Source organism: Podarcis melisellensis (genome assembly GCF_964234715.1).
Source record: "Podarcis melisellensis genome assembly, chromosome: 13".
NCBI classification, from domain to species: Eukaryota; Metazoa; Chordata; class Lepidosauria; order Squamata; family Lacertidae; genus Podarcis; species Podarcis melisellensis.
The window spans coordinates 31,132,030-31,152,019 of NC_138545.1; the positions used below are offsets into that span (position 1 = coordinate 31,132,030).

Consider the following 19,990-nt stretch of genomic DNA (forward strand, 5'->3'; position numbering starts at 1 on the left):
GGATGCGGAGTTGGGTTCCCATGTGAGAGAAAGAAGGAGAAGCGAGCCTGCCCAACCCCGCGCGACCGTCTCTCGGGAGGCGGTTGCTCGATAGTGGCGCCTCGCGCGCAGTGGCCCGAAGGTCCCGAGAGGCGCTTCTCTCGCTCGCTCGCTCCCTCCCAGGCTGAGCTCTGGCGGTTGCTTGTGAGGAGGCGGTCCCAGAGGAGGAGCCGGGCAGCTCGTTGAGAGCCGCCCCGCTTCGTCAGCTAGCCAGCCAGCCAGCCAGCGCCGCTTCCCTTTTTTTCTGTGGGGCGCGCTCGGAGCGCCTGACGGCCGTTGCCTCCTGTACCGACTTCCTCACTTCGGCTCCCCATGGCCGGCCGCGGGGGGTTTCCTCTCACGCCGCCGCCGCCGCAGCCCGGGGGCCCCCCTCCGGTTGCTTCGGCGGCGCTGTCCGCCCTTCCTCCGCCAGCTCCGGGGCTTTTGCGGGGACCCAGCCCGGCCGGGGCCACCCCGTACCGGGCCATGGGGCACGCGCCTCCGTTCCAGGTAAAGCGGGGGCGGCGGGGCACGTGCTCGCGCGCGTGTTGTGTGTTGTGTTGTTGTTGCGGGTCGCTCTCGAAAGTGCCGCGGAAGGAGCGCGAGGTGGAGGAGCAAGCACGTGGGGACGTCGGGGTTTCGAAACACGTGAAGGGATCGTGGCAGTTTGTGCGTGAGAGAGAGGGGGAGGGAGGGAGCAATGCAGGTGGGGGATACACGTGGGATAGCTAACTCCCTGGAAGGGAGACGTTGCCGTTCCAGGAGTCGGATATGGGGGTTCAAGGGGGGCGGCTTGCGGGGAGGAGAAAAGGAACGTGTGAATGGCTGGGTATGACTGAGATCGGTGAGGGCAGCAGGTAAGAAGAGTTTTTATCTAAAAGGCCTCCTGGCAGAAGCGAGTTTAGGAGCTGTGCGTGCGGCTACATGGAGAGGGTTTGGACTGTATTTGGCAGAGACGTCCCAGTGTTGGGATGGTTGCTGAGTCCGAGAAGTTGGAGCAATATCAGATAGCGTCTGCTGAGACGGAAAGGCATTTGGGGGTTGTGGGAGAGAAGCAACTGTGAAACTTCCGGCTGGAATCTGAATTTGTACTTTTTCTTTCCTTTCTTCTTCTTCTCCTTTTAAACCCAACATGTTTTGGCCAAGTTTAAGTTGCCTTGTTTAATGTACTGTACTTTTAATGTGTGGTGTGCTTTTAATATATATAATATATATATAATCTAGCCAGTTAGTTTATGATGGCTTAAGTAGTTCATTTTAAAGTGTTACGTACCCTCAAACTCTCATAAAGGTATAGGTAAAGGGATCCCTGGCCATTAGGTCCAGTCATGGCCGACTCTGGGGTTGCGGCGCTCATCTCGCTTTATTGGCCGAGGGAGCCGGTGTACAGCTTCCGGGTCATGTGGCCAGCATGATTTAGCCGCTTCTGGCGAACCAGAGCAGCGCACGGAAACGCCGTTTACCTTCCTGCCAGAGCGGTACCTATTTATCTACTTGCACTTTGACGTGCTTTCAAACTGCTAGGATGGCAGGACAAACTCTCATAGTGGTGCTTAAAATCTAAACATAAATTGGAGGGGGGACGGGTCATTGAAGGAAACTGAGGTCTTAGGTTGACACTCAAAAGCAGGTGTCTCTGAACGGAGGTGGGGAAAGTTTGCCATGCAAACTGAGGGCTTCTCAATGAAATCCTGTGTATGATTCCGGGTGGGATTTAGAGTTCCAGCCTGTGAAAGTCTTGCAATGGTTTTGTGCAGCTGGAGGCTTGGATTGTGTGGAGATGTAGAAAGTGTACAATCAAAATGCTGGTTTTTGTTCTCTAAGCACCAGGTGTCACAACTAGCTATGAAGGCAGAGCTTGTATCTGTTGATTGAGTTTATCAGAACTTGATGTAAAGAGCCCCATGGGCTTTCTTAAGCAGGTAAGGAGAAGAGCTTATTTATTGCATTTATATCACACCCTTTTCTCCAAAAAGTACATGGTCCACACATCCCTCCATAATCTCCATAACAACCCTGTGAGGTAGGTTAAGCAAGAGGCAATGACTGGCCCAAGGTCACCTAGTGAGCTTCATAACTGAGTGGGATTTGAACCCTAATGTCTCAGGTCCTAGTCTGATGCTCTTAACCACTACACCACACTGGCTTCTAGACCTAGAGTACTTCTGCTATAGGGCAGCTATATAAATTAAGTAGGTAAATAAATATAGGGAAAGCATAATGTCACTTAGAGAAAGATCTGAAATATTTTCCTTGAAGCTTGAATTTGTACTTTTTGGCTTGTGGCTCAGTCTGGAGCAGAATTCCCAGCCGCATTCCGCTTTCCCTACCACCCAACCTTTGATTATAAAAGTCTTTGTATATTAGAAGAGTTGTATTCTCAGCAGTTCTTGAAGTAAGGAGATAGTATTACAATCTTAGGTGGCAGACTGGGGAGCGGGGGAGGGAACAATGACACGCAGCAATAATGACAAAGGCGGAGGGACTTCTGGAGGTTAAAAATATTTTGTTGGTTTAGAGAAGCACACTATGGGTACATCTTCAAGACTGACAGAAGTAGATCAGTTGTCCCTTAATGCAGCTTAAAGCACTCTCCTGTGCTTCCAAATAGGATGAAAAGAGTGCCAAGAGGGATTTTGTCACATGCTTTAAAAGCATGCTGCAAGCCTAAAAGTAGGGATTTTAGTACATCAAGCCTGTACAATTTCTAAACCACTAATCTAAATGCAGCCCACCAGCCATGCATAGTGGCCCTCCAGAGATTTGCCAAAGTACCTTGTCCTACTCTGTGCTTTCAACTGCAAGAACTGGCGTGGTGTAGTGAATACCTGCCTGGCTACAGTACGTGGGCGGGGGTGGGGGGGCTGCATTCAGCTTGGTGGGCCATCAGTTGTGTAGGCCTGTAATATGTGTTAGTTGTTGTTAATACAGAATCAGGAAATGGTAGTTACTGCAGATTAATTTGCCCAAAATACAAAAGTATGGTCCAGGGTGCTCCTTTTATTTTTGATGCTTTCCTTTTGGAATTGTGTTAGTCGATTCCATTTTTCAAAAGGCCAGAAAAGATGCCCAAAATCACCCAAGGGAATCAAAGTAGCAGCAAATAAAGTAGGAAAACACCATATGGTTCTCTATACAATGTTTTTGCATTACAAATGTGTTGAATAAAGCACTTTTTAAAGGGGGAAATTCCTTTACAAATCTTTTCAGTGCGCATGGCTAAAAGATTTCTTCCTATTTGAGATAAGTCAGTAGGACCTGTTCATAAACCACCTAAAAAGGTAAAGACTTGTCATTCAGACAGTCACAGTTTTTGAGGTCGTTTTGATCTGTGCTGTCTTAGGGGGAAAAATTTGGCTATGATACTAAAAGGAAAATAGTGTCTTGTCTTCTATATCAGCACTGTGTGTGTGTTTCATACACAACCACATAAGTGCTTCACAGAGCAACCCTATGCATGTTTAGACAGAATTAAGTCTTACTGATTTTGTCGGGACTTGCTACCTAGAAGGTATGCACAGGATTGCAGCCTTAGTTTGACAGAGTCAGTGTGGGCCACAGGGTCAGTTGGGCTTGGATTAAAAGACCTTGATTTCAGTATTTGCTTCTTCCATTAATTCATTTTGCAGTCTTGGGCAACACACACACACACACACACTGAGCCTTAGTTCCTCTTCTGCAAAATATAAATTGTAGGAGTGAGCACAATACAGTTGGTACAGAATTTAGCAAACTAAGGATGCAATATAAATTTGTAGTAGGCCAACTATTATTTGCTTCATTTTGTTTGAATTATTTTCCTATACTGTAATTACTAGTGGTATTAATAACAAAGGATCTTGTGTCACTTTAAAGACCAACACATTTGTTGTGGTGTAAGGCTAAAAGCTTTCACATACCACAGTCTATTTCATAAGGTACATGAAATGCAGTCCTAAAGTGGCAAGCATATCTACCCATGGTTGGCATGGGAGTGAAGTCGATGGAATAAAATGCAAAAAGAGCAGTGACAGTTACCTAAAAGCAAAATAATTGTAGTGACTAGGCACTGTTTCTGATAACACAGTCATCCTGACATTTGTTAGCTAATTAGCATATACACACGTGTTTCTTTTTTAAAAAAAACCACAATCTTGAGTCAAGCCCCAGGTGGCAGGATTGAATTGCCTGATAACTCAGAATTCAGCAGTTTCACACTGAACATTCAAGGATAGCCACCTTAAGGTCAGTTAAAGAGTATTCTGATAGGTTAAAATGTTCTCTAACTGGTTTGTGGATATTGCCATTTCTGATGTTGGATTTGTGTCCCCTTATTTTGTTGAATAGATATTGAACTGTTAGTCCTGTGTAGAATGCAAAAGAGCATTTGTCCAGACACTTGCAACATGCAGATTTGCATTGAGACTGCAATAATACTCACCCACTGAAATAATAATTTAAAAAAAGATTAATGAAGTTGGACTGGTACCCAGGAATAAGACAACCTAAGGCAGCTACCTACCAGCAACACCAGGCCACAGACACAATCACAGGGTACAGACTCTGCAGCAAACATGCCAGTTGTGTCCTCATACCTTCCCAGGAAACTCTGTTATAGGGCCTAATAATAATCCATAACGTAATGGGTTCATTCATTAGCTCAGCTTCTGATGTGATATATGGCACCAGCTTTTTCAAGTAATGCTCCTCTGAATGTTTATTGCAGTCAATGCATTTTGGAGTGGAACTTCCTTCTTCAGGAGCAAACTTAGACTGTTTGAAGCAACTTACACAAATATTGCTGCCTATCTGGCACCAAAGGAACCGTTTCCTTATGGTGACAGATAGGCACCAATATCTTTGTGTAAGCTGCTTCTGAATGTCCAAGCTTGCTCCTCAAGAAGGAAGTTCCACTCCAAAATGTGTTGACTTAAGGCAGCTTACAGATAAAAACAAGAACCGCTAGAACCATAGAAGAAGCAATGATTAAAAAACAATTAAACATGGATAGAATCTAAAACTATATACATAAATAAAATATATTAAAACTGTAATCTATTAAAACCAAAAGTAATAGTGCCTAAAAGTCTGCTAGGCACTTTTGCAAAGATAAGCAGGTATTTGTTCGAAGCAACTTTCATGCAAAAGAAAGAAGGAATGACAAAAATATGCACACAGTATCCCAGTTCATGCATAATGGTAAGCCATTGTCAGAAATAAGCCATGAGTTACTGTGGACAAGCAGTGCAGGTGCTTGCTGCTCAGTGCTTGACCTAGTGTTATGTGTGAACTGACACTCATGGTTGTTTTTTTCCAAACAACCCACAAGTGGAAGCCAAAGTTTGTTCATGGCTCACCACCACCCATGGTTTGTTACTCCTGAACAAACCATAAGTGCCCGGTTCACCTAATGCCAGATGAAGCCTCATGGTTTGGTTCTGTCAGAAGCAGAATGGATTGGTTGAGCTAACATGCTCAATCTTTGGGTCAGAAACTTTTGTTTTGGAAAAATCCTTGGTACATGAGGATGTTTGTGCGCTTTTAACATTCCTATGATGTGGGGACTAACGGACATCAAAAGTGGATCATCTGAGCCCTTATGGTTGAAAAGATAATTATATTCCAAGGCTGGAAAGATAAATACCCACTACCCGTTACTCAGTGGTGTGAACATCTTACTGCCCTTTCTGCCTTTGAGCATATATTGTGCCCATTTATATATCATATCAATTGTCTATCTTAATGTACCACATTTAGGAATAGTGGATTGTTATTGTGGCATTGTGTGTTTTCTTTCTGTTCCTACTTTTAAAAAAAGAAAGAAAGAAAAAAGAGCAGCAACTGCCAGCAGATTACTCCTTATGGTAAGCCATGGTTTATTTCTGACCATGGGATAGTGTTGTATGCTTTTGAGGCCAGTTATATGTTCCAAACTCTACAAGCTGCTTTCAGTTATTGTTGTTTGTACTTAAAAGAGAGAAACACTTTAAACCATGAGGCAATTTAAATTGTGTAACATATTGTTTTAATTTTAAACTAATACAGTGTAGATGAAAAATTATAAAGTGTTTTGATGGAGGAAGAATGACATGGAATGAAAAAGATAGAATAAGAGTTCTGGGGACTTATGAGTAGCGTTGGATGACTGAATGAGTTCAAACTAAAGCATTATGGAAGTAAAATATAAGGAGTTGCTGAACTTGTGCAGAGCTTGTATAGCAAGATTATTACCTCAGAACACCTGCAGAATTATTGTGCACGGGTTACCGGGGTAAGGGACTGGACTTAATGTCCTGCTGATCCCTTCCAGCCCTATTCTTTTGTAACTGGAACTGGCTTCTCAGCAGTCTCTTCATGCTGTGAAAGTATTAGCAAAGACCAGCAGACAAGCATCCCTAGTGGTTAGAATTTGAGGACATTGGCTTAGTTGTTGCATCAATGTCAGACAATGGGAGGTACACACTTTGTGAATATTGAGTGCATCCCATGTGAGGAGTGCTAGCTTTGCTTTTCAAATGAAGACAGTTTCAAAAGTCTGGTGTGGATTTTTAGCAGTGATAGAAACTGTGCCTTCAAGTCCCTGCACTTCCTTTGGAGGTGGTAATGCTTCTGTAACAAGGAAGCCGGAAGCAGAAGCAGCCAAGTACAGCAGTTTCAGCAAGTATCAGCCTGATGAACCTGTTATGTTGTGCTTTGCAAGCCTCTGACTAGAGGGATGGAGCAGGAAATAAATGTACTACGTGGGATAGGGAACGTTTCTGAAGGCATGGGTGCTTCTTGAAGCCTTTAACAGAGAGTATTTGCATATTTTCATTATGAGGGCCAGACATATTTTTTAAGTCCCAGCTGAAATTCACAAGATGCAGTTTTGTAAGCAGAATCTTGGAAATGCATTTCCTTGGATGAGTTTTAAATATGACTCAAATGTTTGATACCATACACAAGTGTCTAGTGGGCTAAACTTTTAATGTCAAGTATTTTATTACTCGCTTTTCTCTTCTTTCCTTGATCTTCCTGCTGTGACTTTGGATTGCATTAAACCTGTGAAAACCGTTAATGGCAACTGAATGCTGACTCACCCGTGTTGCTACTTAAGTAAATGCACAGGGTGGCAATTAGATTAGATGGCAATTATCAGATGGCAAGCAGAATCTCTGGCTGTGGTTTTGTGTTGGAGAAGGACTGAGACTTACCTGCCGTGGGACTGGCATGTTATTGCTGTGTAGATGCACCTTCTAAGGAAACTTCAGCATAAACCACTTTGTGTGAAGTTTGTGTTCAGTGTCTTTCACACTTTCTAACAACTTGCAGATGAAAAGAAGAGCTTTCTTGTATACTAGTAAACTCCCTGTTCTTCCATCAATGATTACATGTTCCAGAGAATAGAGGGAGAAGGGGGCTGAAACCGTAAGGACACTCTAGAATTTTTTTCACAGGCTTCTTCAACATCATTCCCAAAGACAAATGAAGACAGCGCTGTATGAGAGTCTGGTACGGAAAATAGAGATTGTCCTCAGTAATCAGGGGCAGTAGTTTTCTTTCTGTGCCTTTTGAATCCTATCTCTTCCCACTTTTCCTCTGTTCAGTGTTTTCAATACTGTAGTTCCTCAGTAGCTGTGCTGTCATATCAGATGCTGTGCTTGAGATGGTATTTGTGTGTATGTGTAGTTTTACACAGAGAGGAGTGGACGAGTGATTTACGGTCACCTGCAGCCCTATGATTCTGTGGCCAGGAAGGACCACATTCTAAACCAAGGAAATGGTCCTAAGCATTTGCTGTAATCAGAAACTTGTATAAGAAAGTAGCAGCTCTTTTAAAACTGCAGATGGTTGTCTTAATTCCTTGGGGGAGATGTGGTGGCAATTGAGACCTGCTCCTGTCTGAACTGAGTGTTCCTCTTGGGGGTAAGAAAAAACAGGCTGCAGCTGAACACGTAGCTAAGACCGTTGTTTCCCAGTGGATGTTTGTGGTTTTGAACAATAACAAGCAGACAAATATATAAATTGCCTATGTACGTATAATAGCCACATCTAAGCTACCTAGGCAGCTGTGCAGAATAATTTCAAGTCCATAGAATTATAGGAGACCATCAGATTCATCTTCCACAGAACAAGGCAGAATCATCCACACACATCTTGCTACGTGTCAACTCTCACATTCCATATTACAAGGAGAAAACAAATACATTGTAAATGGTTCAAGCAAGTGAGTCACACATTGCTGGGAAAGGTATATATGCGCTGGCACATCCTTTCTCTTACTGTTTCTAGGATTTCATTTGACCTGGGGAGATTCCCCCTCCCCCAAGTGGTAGCAATTGGAGCCATTTCACACACTGCACAGTTTGCCACATTATACATTCATTCAGCTTACCTATTCAATGCAGATGTTTGCAAACACATGTTTATCATACTGACACTGTACATGTTTAGATGCACACTTAAAATTTATTGCACGTGCCCCTAAAACTGAAATATGTGGAGAGGCATTTTCCTGCCCGTGACAGAAAACCCATCTGCAAATTCTTCCCAAGGAAATTCTCTCGTTGGTGTGGAGGTGTGGGATCTCAGCAGGATTTCACAGAGCGTGACCCTTGTGTAGCAAATAGGAGAACTTGCTTTTGAAAAGCATGTGGATGATAGAAAAGGCATCTATCATAAATGACCACTTCAAAGGGTCCAGTTGCCTTTAACTATATGAATGTGGGCAGTGATGTAGCTGATAAAAGAGGGGGTGAAGAGAGAATGTCGTGTATAAAATGGCATAGCCAAGCAACAGCGGAGTAATGAATATTGCTCCATTTGTTTGAAGAATGCTGGGGATTAACTGCACGCCGTCCTTTTCCTCAGCCAAAGTCAACACTGGCCCAGAATATGTAGTAATTGATTAGAGAAAGGAGGGAAGAAATAATTGTGTTGAGGGAGGAGCCTCTTGTTAAGAGGGGCAGTCTGGGAAATTGGGAGGATGCTGGTTATTTATGAATCTGCTTGCTAGAATTGAACCTCAAAGGTCGTTGGAGAGGTAACAGGTGCTTGGTTGTTCGTAGCATATTAACATGCTTTATAAATCTTTGGTAGTAACTGGAGTTTATTTAACAGCAAAATTACAGTCCAGAGACTCATAGACCTGTATACATGCTGCAATTTCTATTTGGGAAAGTGATTCCACAATCTCTCTGGACAACTTATTCCGTTACTGACTTGGTGCTCCTGTAGTTTATCTCCAGTTGCAACCTATATCTGCCTTTTGGTGCTTTACAGCCATTGCCACTTGTAGCATCTTCCATGGATGGCAGTAACCAGCATTTATGTAGCATGTTTCACATACCGGTACATTATCGTCGTAATTTTTATGACAACCTTGTTAAGTGGGCTAATGTTCTTAGCATCGCTTTTCATAGAGTCTACAATACTCCTGTTGTAGATAGAAAGGAGGAAGGGAGCCAAAGCTGAGACCGTGTGGCTTAATCTGACCCACAGAACAAATTCATGGCCGAGGTGGGATTTAGTTAACTGTGACTCCCTCCTGCCTGACAACGTTTCAGATGCTTGAAAACAGTCAACATATCTCCTTTCATCTTTGTTTCCATAAGTGAGCATACCCATTTCCTCCAGCAGCCTTTCTATGCATGACTTGTCTCCTGCCTGTTCTCGTGCTCATAATGTTCCCTTTGAATGTTTTTCTCCAGTATTCGCTGCTGTGGGCAATCCTTTCACTGTTGGACTTGTATGGTGCTGCCCAACCCCCTTTGCCTGAGTTCTGTTTGGGAGTGGCAGTGGACTAGAGGCTCTGCCTGGGCCTGCTGGGGAGGGATGAAATGTTGCCCTGCTGGCTTGGTGGCTTTGGCAGCTGCGTTAGCTCCTTGGCAGCAGACGCTTGTTTCAGATCCCACAGGGCAAGGGAGTGCAATCCCTTCTGAAACAGGCTCAAGAGGGCAGGTGTGTATGTGCGCGCATACACAATCAAATGCCCCTCAAAGGACTTAATAAACAAGCCCTCTGCATAGGTAACCTGAGCTAAGTGCAGCTGTGAATCATGGCAGATCCAGCGTGTGCTTTTCCAATCAAATTAGCAGTTGCCCCCAGATGTCGGGTTGTTGAATTCAGTCTTAGACAAGCCTTTAATAATTACAAGGGCCGGAGAAATGTGAGCAGTGTAGCTTCTCTTGATAATGAGCCCAACAGTTGGCAGAGTTTCTCCTTTTTATGCAGTTCTGCACAGCACTATTAAGTGTGGAAGAGCCAGGTTTTGTCTGGTGATCCTGGGCCTAGTCCTTAGAGAAATGGCTCCATGGGGTACTGGTGGGAAAGAGTGGCTCAGAGACTCTGTCATTAAAGTTGTGGATGACAACAGGCAAACTTACCTAAATGTAATTATAAGTGCTAGCATTTTTGCTTCTGCTACTTAAATCACCTGGCAGTCCTAGATTTCTGCCTTGCAGAACATCTCCAGGAGAAGAAAAGACTAAGGTGTAAACCCAAACAAATCTGGAGTGGAGTCCCAGAGGCGGTTGGATGGTATCTTGTCATCTGGGCAGCCCAGGACCTCCATACACACTGCCTAGGCCAGGCATAGGCAAACTCGGCCCTCCAGATGTTTTGAGACTACAATTCCCATCATCCCAGACCACTGGTCCTGTTAGCTAGGGACGATGGGAGTTGTAGTCCCAAAACATCTGGAGGGCCGAGTTTGCCTATGCCTGGCCTAGGCTGTCCCGGGGAGGTTGCTTCAGTACTGCCAACACAGCAAAAACAACACCGGAGGCAGCAATTATGAGTTACCAGTCCCTGCAGCCGTAGCAGGCACTGTGATTCTCCAGCAGTTTGACTTCACCCCTGAGGTGCACTCCATTGTCTCTTGAAACAGATGGATGCCAACAAAGTCTTAGACAGGGTACAGCATGCTGACAGTGACCTAATTTGCATATAATGCTAGACTAAGCCATAGCATAGTGTTATGTGTGAACCCTACCTGGAAGCTATGGTTTGTTTACCACCAGCATACCTTGGTCTGAAGCTATTGCTTGTTGGCTTATGGGACTTTGGTTTGTTTTAATGAAGACTTAGGGTCATGTGCCTCGGTAGAGCAGAAAGTAAAAAAAGCTGATCCTCACTAGGTGCAAGAAACAATGGGTGATGATCAAGGCTGGCCAAAATCTGTGGTGGTGAATTACAATGTTTTGCCAAATGACCCAAGTTTGTTACAAACACCTGATGTGATTCTGCTGTTTGACTTGTGTAACATACAAAAGATCCTGGTGGTATTGTTATCCTCTGTTAGTATGGTTGGCAGTTTCTATTGTGCAAATGTTTCAGGTGAGTTCAAAAAGCTTTGGAATAAGTCTCTGCAATAGTAACTTATAAAGTGCTATAGAAAGTTGAAAGTGCTTTGTGCATGTTCCTGGGATTCCTTAAAGTAGCCATTCAGAGTAGGTCAGTATTACACACATACTGCAGGCAGGCTACTGTTGACTTTGTGGTTTGAAATGAGATTTGAACTGGGGTTTTCCTAGTCCACAGCTCAGGCTCTTAGCCAGTATGCTACACCCACAGTGTGTGCATCTCCAGGGGTTCTATGGGAATGTCTAGGCAGTGGAAACCTGTAAAAGAATCTGCAGAGGGACCTCTCTCTTGCAAGAGGAATAATCTCACTTGTTAGGTAGAGGGGAGGGTCTTGCCTGCAGTTTTTGTTTGGCTTTGGTTCAGTGGCAATGTTCTTGGGACACTGGAAAGTGTTACGGGTGTGAATGTTTGTGGAGGAAAGTTCATCTGAGTGCATTCAAGAATAGTAAAGCATTTTAGACTTTTCTCCCCAAGTGCTACCTGAAACTGGAGCTAGAGGGCTGTAGCCTCTTGCACTCACCTTTCCATACCATCCACTAATCCATCATTAGGTGTAAATTTTGTTTTTATCTGATCAAAACAAGTTAATCTGAGATTCTTAAATGTGGGTTAATGACCCAACTGATTATTCATGTTCTTATATTTATAACTGTACCACCAGCAGCAGAAAGCCACCAGATGTGCCAGGGGGAGGGGGCTGAGATTGTTCTTCCCAATAGAAAACCACTTTTGCTCCATTGTCCATGTAGGCCACCAACTTAGATTAGAGGTTAAGAGAGTGTCTGCTTCCTCTTTCATGTCATTCTTTTGAGCACATAGCAGCTGGGCTTGTCTGCTAAATTCAGGAGAGGGTTCCTATACCTCCTCCTATACACAGAAGGATGAATGCTGGAAAGTGCAGCTTCCCCTGGCATATCATGGTGATGTGAGAACTATACCTACCTCAAATGTTTGCCATCTGTACATTCTTTAATAGCACAAAGTAAATGTGGCAAAGGTAAGTACAGCTGTTACTTAGCATTCTTGCAGTCTTCCATAATTTCTTCTCTTCACACTTGTCTATACTACAAACTTAAAGCTGGTTTAATTGCCATGGATGCTCAAGAGCTATAGTTTCATAAGAACTCTGTGAACTCTCTTTAAGGTGCCTCTCTTTCCTCTCTGTCCATGATCTACATTCCCACGTGGTTCTTTGGAATACCATTAAAACAGTTCGTGTTTTTAATGTGCCTCTGCCTGTTGCACTTTGCCCTGCTATGGGAAGTAGAGTGACTTCAGCCAAGCTGCTGCCAGTGAACTCTGGTGCGTACAGTGCCTAGTTTCCTAGAATGTCTTTTGTTTTCTCTTGCCAGCGCCCTGGGATTCTGCCTGGTGGCCGGATGCCCATGGCAGGATTGCAAGTGGGATCCCCCTCAGGGCCTCTGTATGGATCACCTTCTCCAATGAGACCTGGAATGCCACAGTCCATGATGGATCCGTTTCGGAAGCGCCTGCTTGTTCCACAGACCCAACCACCTCCATCACTGTCCCAAAGGCGAGGGTGAGTGCATATGTGTCTAAGGGATTTGAGGGGGGTGAATGTAGAATATAGGGTGAGACTGTATTGGTATTGTTTGCAAATAAGATCAATTTCCTAGCCATCCTATCTCTACAACGTACGTAAAATAGCCAGCTCCCATTCTTCATTAGACAACTTCCAGTGTCTCCACACACACACACAACGTTACCACACCACTGCTTAATATTTTGGGTTTGCGTTCAAGAAGAGAGATTGTTTTATGTCCCTGACCCCCCTTAATAACCACTGGTAATCCCCTTTCAGCCCATTTTGGAAGTTGATTATATTCCTGGCCATTGTGGTATGCTTTTGCAGTGAGATCCAGAAAAATCTAAGATATTCCAGGGTGCAAAAGTGTTTCCTTGTTGATTTAACTTGTTAACTGCAGTACAGAGTTTAGAAAGAGCAAAAATACACTTCTCAGCCAGACAAAACAGAAGGGAGTGTGCAGATATTGGCTACTAGCTGACAGGCTGAGCGAATACCAAAAAAATGTGCTATGTTGGAGCTTACCAGACCTTTTGGTATCTAGAACAAAGAGGGTTGTTGCAAACCATAAGATGCTGGTGCATATTGAAACACACAGCAGTGTTATCCACTAGCCATGTGTCAAGATCATGGTGCAGTTTTGGCTAGCTGTTATGAGGTATATTCATATCATTGTTGGCACCATCCATTCCAATACCTTATATCTACCAGATGGTGGGTCTTGACTGAGGCATTATCACATTTATACCAAGTGCAGATCTAGTGGTAAAAATATTGTGCTGATATTACTCTTCACTCCTGCATCCTGGTTTGTCCTCTAAGCCTGACTTGACTCTGGTCTTGACTTCCAATTTTATTCCTCTGGTCTCTAGGCTCTTGATGGCTTGTTCATCTCTAGTTACTGCCTACACTTGCTGACATGCAGCCCAGTTATATGCATATATACTTGGAAGTAAATCCCACTTAGTTCATTGGGACTCTCCCAAATAAGTGTGTGTAGCATTGCAGATTTGGCAGCAGAAGTACAAATGATACACAGGAGGACCAACAAAATCAAATCTGATTATTTGGGCACCAAATTAACAACCTTTAGAGAATTCCACACCTACCCTCCTCTCCTTCCTTGAACACCTTTTTCTTTATCTTTCCACTTCTTGCCTTATAGCTTGCAGTTCTTAATTAATCTTTTAACAGAAGCAGGCTTGGACGTTTTCAGAGAAAGGTGCATAGGACCCAAAAGGAAAGGATTTAACCCAAGATGTACAAAAAGAAAATATTTCCTGCAGCTTCTGTATATTATGTTTTATTCGGAACTACTTGGAGAAAATTTAAAGATTGAAATAAGAGGCAATAAAACCAGTAAAAGACCTTTAACAGTACAAAAATAGGTAATAATGGCAAGGTTTAAAATGGTCTTGCCCAGATCCTCTAGTCTTCACCAGTGGAACAGTTCTGCTGCTGACAGGAGAGTAGGCAAAAGCTACCACCAGCTGAAACAGAGCATTTGGGGAAGGAGCAGAGCCGGGATGCAAAAGAATTTGCTGGATTGGGAGCTGGCTTCTGCCAGTGCATGACTGCACCAGCTTGGGAGCCAATGTAGTCAAGAGGGCTACACATTGGGGCAAAACTACCACCTGAAATGGGTTCAGAAAACCATTCTAATCCAGAGAATCTGAGCTGAACCACCATCACTTGTTCCATAACATTGTTCTAAAAGGCATGTCCCAGGCAAGTAGACAATTTCATAGCTCCAAGGAGGGCTTCTTTTAGGAGTGATTGTAATATAGCCTTGTGAAGAGGACCAGGAACCACACTTTGCACAAAGAGGTGTAAATGGTCAGTCAGATAGGCGCAGCTGGCCTCCCTCAGTTAGCTAGAACTAGCAAAAAACATCAAGGTTCCAAAGCACAGATCGTTTGTTGGACTGTTGCAAGGATCTTGACTATGAACTCTGCTTACACCCACAGAAATTCATCCAAGCAAGAACAATAAGACGAGACTGAGGGCAGCTTGGCTAGGGGCATTGTCATTAAAGGGAATTACGGATTGGAGTGGATGTGGGAAATTCTGTCTGCTAAATGCTAAGCAAACATATCAATAGCTTACAGAGCAGTCAAGGGTACAGGATAGAAGCCTAGGACTAATTAAACCGCATATTGCTTGGAATGACTCCACTAGTCAATACTGAGCCAATGCAATGAAGATGGAGAGGAATGTGTGCTTTGCTGCCCTTGTTGCCACAGAAGGTCCTCATATGGACTGTAATTAGTGCTTTGTCTAACCCAGCCCCAGTCTGTTGTCTTTACCCCTGCTCTACCTTTATCCAGACTCTTAGATTGTCAGCGATACTAAAGAGCAGCATGTTGGGGACAACAGAGTAACTTTGAGCATCTCCACAAAAAGCAATTTTTTGTCGATTTTGGGTAGAACAGACCATTTTGATGAAGCAGCTGAGAATTTCCCCCCACAATAAAAAAACCCCCGGTTGCTTCTAGAAATAGCAGCGGAGGAGTCCAGCAGTGTCCCACCTTCATTTTGAACAGATTACCCCAGTAGGAATGATACTGGGACTTAATCATCTACCTGTTCATGATAGCAGCAACTGAGGTGAACCAAAAGATTTAGGGCAATGTTCTTTGTGTGCAAATTGCTCCTCTCCCTGGATGTCCACTTCCCCTGTCTCCTGGATACTGTATGTGACTACTAGTTCCCAGCACTGAAGGGTGGGACTTCTGAGACATCACGATGTGGTTGGCCTGGGGGCCTTGAATCCACCCAAGTTCTGTTTTCAGTTAGAACCAAGGTCACTTGCCAGGCCTTTCCAACCCCTTCTAGGCCCCTGATCTATCTTGGAATTGAAGCATGTTTAAAATGGAATGACTCAAAACGAGAGTGAGAAATGCACTAATGACAAGCTGAATTCTCGGTGACCTATCTCAGGAACTCTGTAGTACACCCCTCTCCTCTAAGCCTAGGGAGACTGCTATGTGCACATTTTCTGCCTTTGTCTTTTAAGCTTAATGTTACTGTGAATAACGGCAGCCTGGGCTGCCTGCTTTCTTCAAGACAGCCAGCTATTTCTACATACTTGGAAGACTTCTAGGTATGCAGAAGTATGTAAGCTTTGTCAATGAAAGAACATAAAGTTCCCCCTCCCCTGGCGATCAGCCCAGTGTGGACCAAGTATGCTTAGTTTCAAGGAGTCATATAATTTTAGTTGTCAGCTGGAAAGCCAGGGGTGAAGTGAGGGAATTGGCCTTCTTGAACCCTTAACAGCTAACAATTTTTGGGAGAAAGCTTGGTTTGGTACTTCTCTTAGGGGGTGGGGATACTTCAGCAGTTTCTTTGCAGATTCTACTTGTCTCCACCAATTTCCTGATCTGCACACAGTTTTCAAAAGCAATAACTGTGTACTTTCCCAGAAAAAGCTGAAAAACAATATACGTGTTTGGTATTTATAGACTACATTTCCAGTGTTCAAAGTACTCCTTACAACTTATTTCAGCAATCCTTAAAATAGCCTTGCAAGGTATCCCAGCATTATCCTCCTGTTACAGAAGGGAGAGTGGAAGAAGAGTGACTTGCGTAATATTATCAGCTCCCGGTGGGTCCAGATTCTGTGGCTCTTACAGATTTTTTTTGTTGATAGAAAATCAGATAGCTAAGATTAAGCAGCACCCCATTCGGCCCCATTCTCATTATGATATGGGTTTTTGACTCCCTTCACTACTATATCCTCCACTCCCCTTATATAAGCAACTTCTGCTGAGCTGGACTTTCATCTGTTCTTCTCTCATGCTCCTCACAAGTCCTGCTTGGCCTGATTTTACCAGCTGTTTTTAAAAACAAATGGGATGCAAATGACATTCAGTTTCTTGGCAAGTCCTCCTCAGCCAGCTTAATCCAAGGAAGGAGATGCATAGAGAAACAAGCAGCTGCACACATCTGGCATCCAGGCTTCAGGGGCCATGTTCTGCATGGTAGAAGTGGGGGAGTAAGTCTATTGTGTTGTTGGATTGCCATTTCAGATGCCAGAATATGATCCCTTTGTTAATTTGAGCTCCGTAGCTGTTCCTTTCCTTCTGTGGTGGGTTAAAGGCGCAGTTCTGTTCTGTGGTGCTGCAGGCAGGGTTTCATTTCCCACTGTATGGGTCTGAAACATGCTCTCTCCTGCCTTTCCTTTCCACCCTTCTTCACCCTCTTGCAGTAGAGGAGAGGTTAATCATTTCCTTTCGAATAACACAACTCTGACAACAGCCACAAAATAAATTGCACACACCCTGAAGTTGCTCTTGGTATCTAGGAGTTCCCCTCCAAGGAAAAAAATTCAACGTTGGGGGCAGTTTTGTTGGAGCTGCAGTGTGGGTGGTGGGTGGGTGGGAGGTTGAAAGCCCAACTGTGCTATGGTTATGATCCAGATCAGGATGCGGGTGGGAGTAGCAGCAGCTATTCTATTTTTTAAAATAAAAATAAATACACACATGGTGAAATGTGAATGCATTTTTTTTAAAAAAAAATAGTTTGGCCTGTTACAAAATAGAGTTTGAAATGTGGCAGTGAGTCTTCAAAGAGTATCTTTCTCACCACGAAAATAATAAATCAGCTGAAATCTGCATACAGTCAAAGCATATGACCCTTGAGGTATTTTTGAGGGAAGGGTAGGACAGGCACCTATTAGGAATATTACAAAAGCCATAATGTTCCCAAAGTTCTAAGTTAGCTGGTTCATAATATGAATTTGAACATCTCAAAATGCTCAGATATGTTATGACGCAAACATTTTTTCTGACATTCCACTCCATCAAGGAATGTACAATGAGAATCTGCACATGTGCAAAAAGTATGTTTAATGAAATCGAACATTTCACTGAACATCCAAGCAAATCGCACAACCATTGATGGTGGTTTCTGTTCCTTCCATTCTTAGACACTAATATTAGCTCAGACAGAAGTTTTCAACATGCCATGCCCCCCCTCCCCATTTTTTAAAAAAGGCAAAGCTGTGGGGAATGGTGTATTACGGGTCTACAAAACACAATGTAGGGAGACTGCCAAGCGATGAGAATAGCGTAGCTATACACTCCCTGGGTTTATCTGACTAGGCAACAGGAAACACCTCAAATCTGACTGACCTGCTGCTTAAGCAAAGGACCTTTCTTGGCTTGCTAAATCATCCTTCCTGCCTCTGTTTTCCTGATTTTTCCCGTTATTGTAAAGTCAAAAACTATCACCGTTGATGACATAGCAACACATTCTCCTGGAGACAAGTGCATTCTGATCCCCACTCCCTGCACAAATGTTCATCATCTGAGTTTCAGGGTTAAATGCAAATCAGATGCTTTTGCTACTAGAGCTACATATTTTTATTTTTATTTTTACTATTAGAGCTGGTACAGGAGCTAGGAAAGAAGATGCATTGAAAATAATTTCCTTTTATGCCAGTTGTTTTCCTTCCTTTGCAAGCCAACTCTGAACTGAGATACATGGAGTTTGTTTATCACTATTTTTAAAGCAAGGGAGATGTTTTAGCTGATACAGGTGGAGCTATATTATAGAATTCCCTGGAACACACAAGTAAAAGTTTGAAATTTATTCCAGTTGCGTAATTTGGGCTTTCCATACATGTGAATCTTAGGTACCAGATTCTAGACCATTTTTGGCCTCTAACAGCTTGCTTTTTTTGCACAATTCTTGCAGGCTCAAAAGGAGGAAGATGGCAGACAAGGTCCTGCCACAAAGGGTAAGTTCTCCTTGTCTGAGAGAGCTCTTGGCCTCAATGAAGGATGCAGGCAGTGGGCACATGTTGTAGAAATGGGTAGAAACAGATTGTAGGGCTCAAGGCCATGCCAGCTCTTTCTAGAATAATTATTCTGGTGTGCAAATAAACCCAGTACTTTAGAGGGTGTCGGGAGATTTTGCTGCATATGTCACAGCTGTTCCCACTGGGCTGGCCAACCTTTCAAGAATTCCAGTCAATCAGTCCATTATTACAGTTGTTAATCAACTTTAATTTGCAAAGTAATTCACTGATTATCCTCAAAACAATCATAGAAAGTGATTGTGAGATAGAAGGATATTGACCCTTTGCTAAAGGGGAATAAAGCTTTATTGTCCCCTTTTCCCAATGACATGCAGAGCAGGAATAGGTAAGTCTTCGTGCTGGATAGCTGAACTCATTGAGATTCCCCTTCTGTCTAATTACTCAGAGGCAAAGGATGCTTGTATTGATAGAGATGGCATTCTGATAGACTCTGTCTTCACAGATTCGTGAACTAGTCCCAGAGTCTCAGGCCTACATGGATTTACTGGCCTTTGAGCGCAAGCTGGACCAGACTATTGCCCGCAAGAGGATGGAAATCCAGGAGGCAATCAAGAAACCTTTGACGGTGAGGAGGGATGGAAGGAGACTGAGTTAGTCAAGTCCTTCAGGGATGGAGAAAGCGAAAGGATCAATTCCTTCGGGGTGTTCCTTGGCAGTCTGAGGCTTCAGTTATAGAAGCAACTTACACTGTCAGCTCAGGTTGCCTTGGGAAGAAGGACCAGACCTGTGGAAAGGAATTGGTGTGTGGTTGAATTGATCCCATTGCTGTCCTTAGTGAATGTTTCTCTCCAAACTTCAGCAAAAGCGGAAGCTTCGCATTTACATCTCCAATACCTTTACGCCTGGCAAGGAAGAATCTGAAGGCAGTGAACGCATAGCTTCGTGGGAACTTCGTGTGGAAGGCAAACTCTTAGACGATGTAAGGCTGAAACATCCCTGCTGATAGGTAGCTTTGTGGAAAGTGGCTGATGTAGGCTTCCCTGGAGATCGGTTCAGGGTAAACACCCTATATCACTCATACATGCACACATGGGCCCACCCAATTATCTCAGCTAGCCAGCTCTGCACCCTCAGCTCTTGTCCATACAGGAGGAGACTCGTCTTGTGTGTCTTCCCTTCACCTTGTCCTGCTTGTGCAAACCAAAGACCTATCTAGTTCAAAATCCTGTTTCCCACTGTGGCCAAGCAGATGCCTATAGGAAGCAAACAAGCAGACATGAGGGCAATAGAGCTCTCCTGTTTGATCATATTTGAGTTCCTTAAGAATTCTTGGGTAGATACTA

At 43.7% G+C, this 19,990-nt stretch overlaps 1 protein-coding gene across 4 annotated transcripts in view; it reads left to right on the top strand.

The window, feature by feature from the left end:
* Positions 1 to 19,990, top strand: part of SMARCD2 (SWI/SNF related BAF chromatin remodeling complex subunit D2) — a 28,044-nt gene that overhangs the window by 1,170 nt on the left and 6,884 nt on the right. For 2 of the 4 annotated variants that reach the window (XM_081885626.1, XM_081885627.1), the window contains exons 1-5: positions 351 to 528; positions 12,693 to 12,880; positions 18,584 to 18,626; positions 19,150 to 19,272; positions 19,507 to 19,626. In XM_081885626.1, the coding sequence (XP_081741752.1) occupies positions 352 to 528; positions 12,693 to 12,880; positions 18,584 to 18,626; positions 19,150 to 19,272; positions 19,507 to 19,626 (651 nt within the window). In that variant the 5' untranslated portion in view covers position 351. Of the gene's footprint in view, positions 1 to 350; positions 529 to 1,907; positions 1,941 to 12,692; positions 12,881 to 18,583; positions 18,627 to 19,149; positions 19,273 to 19,506; positions 19,627 to 19,990 lie in introns of those variants that run through there. The other 2 variants (XM_081885628.1, XM_081885629.1) reach the window with 2 other exon arrangements.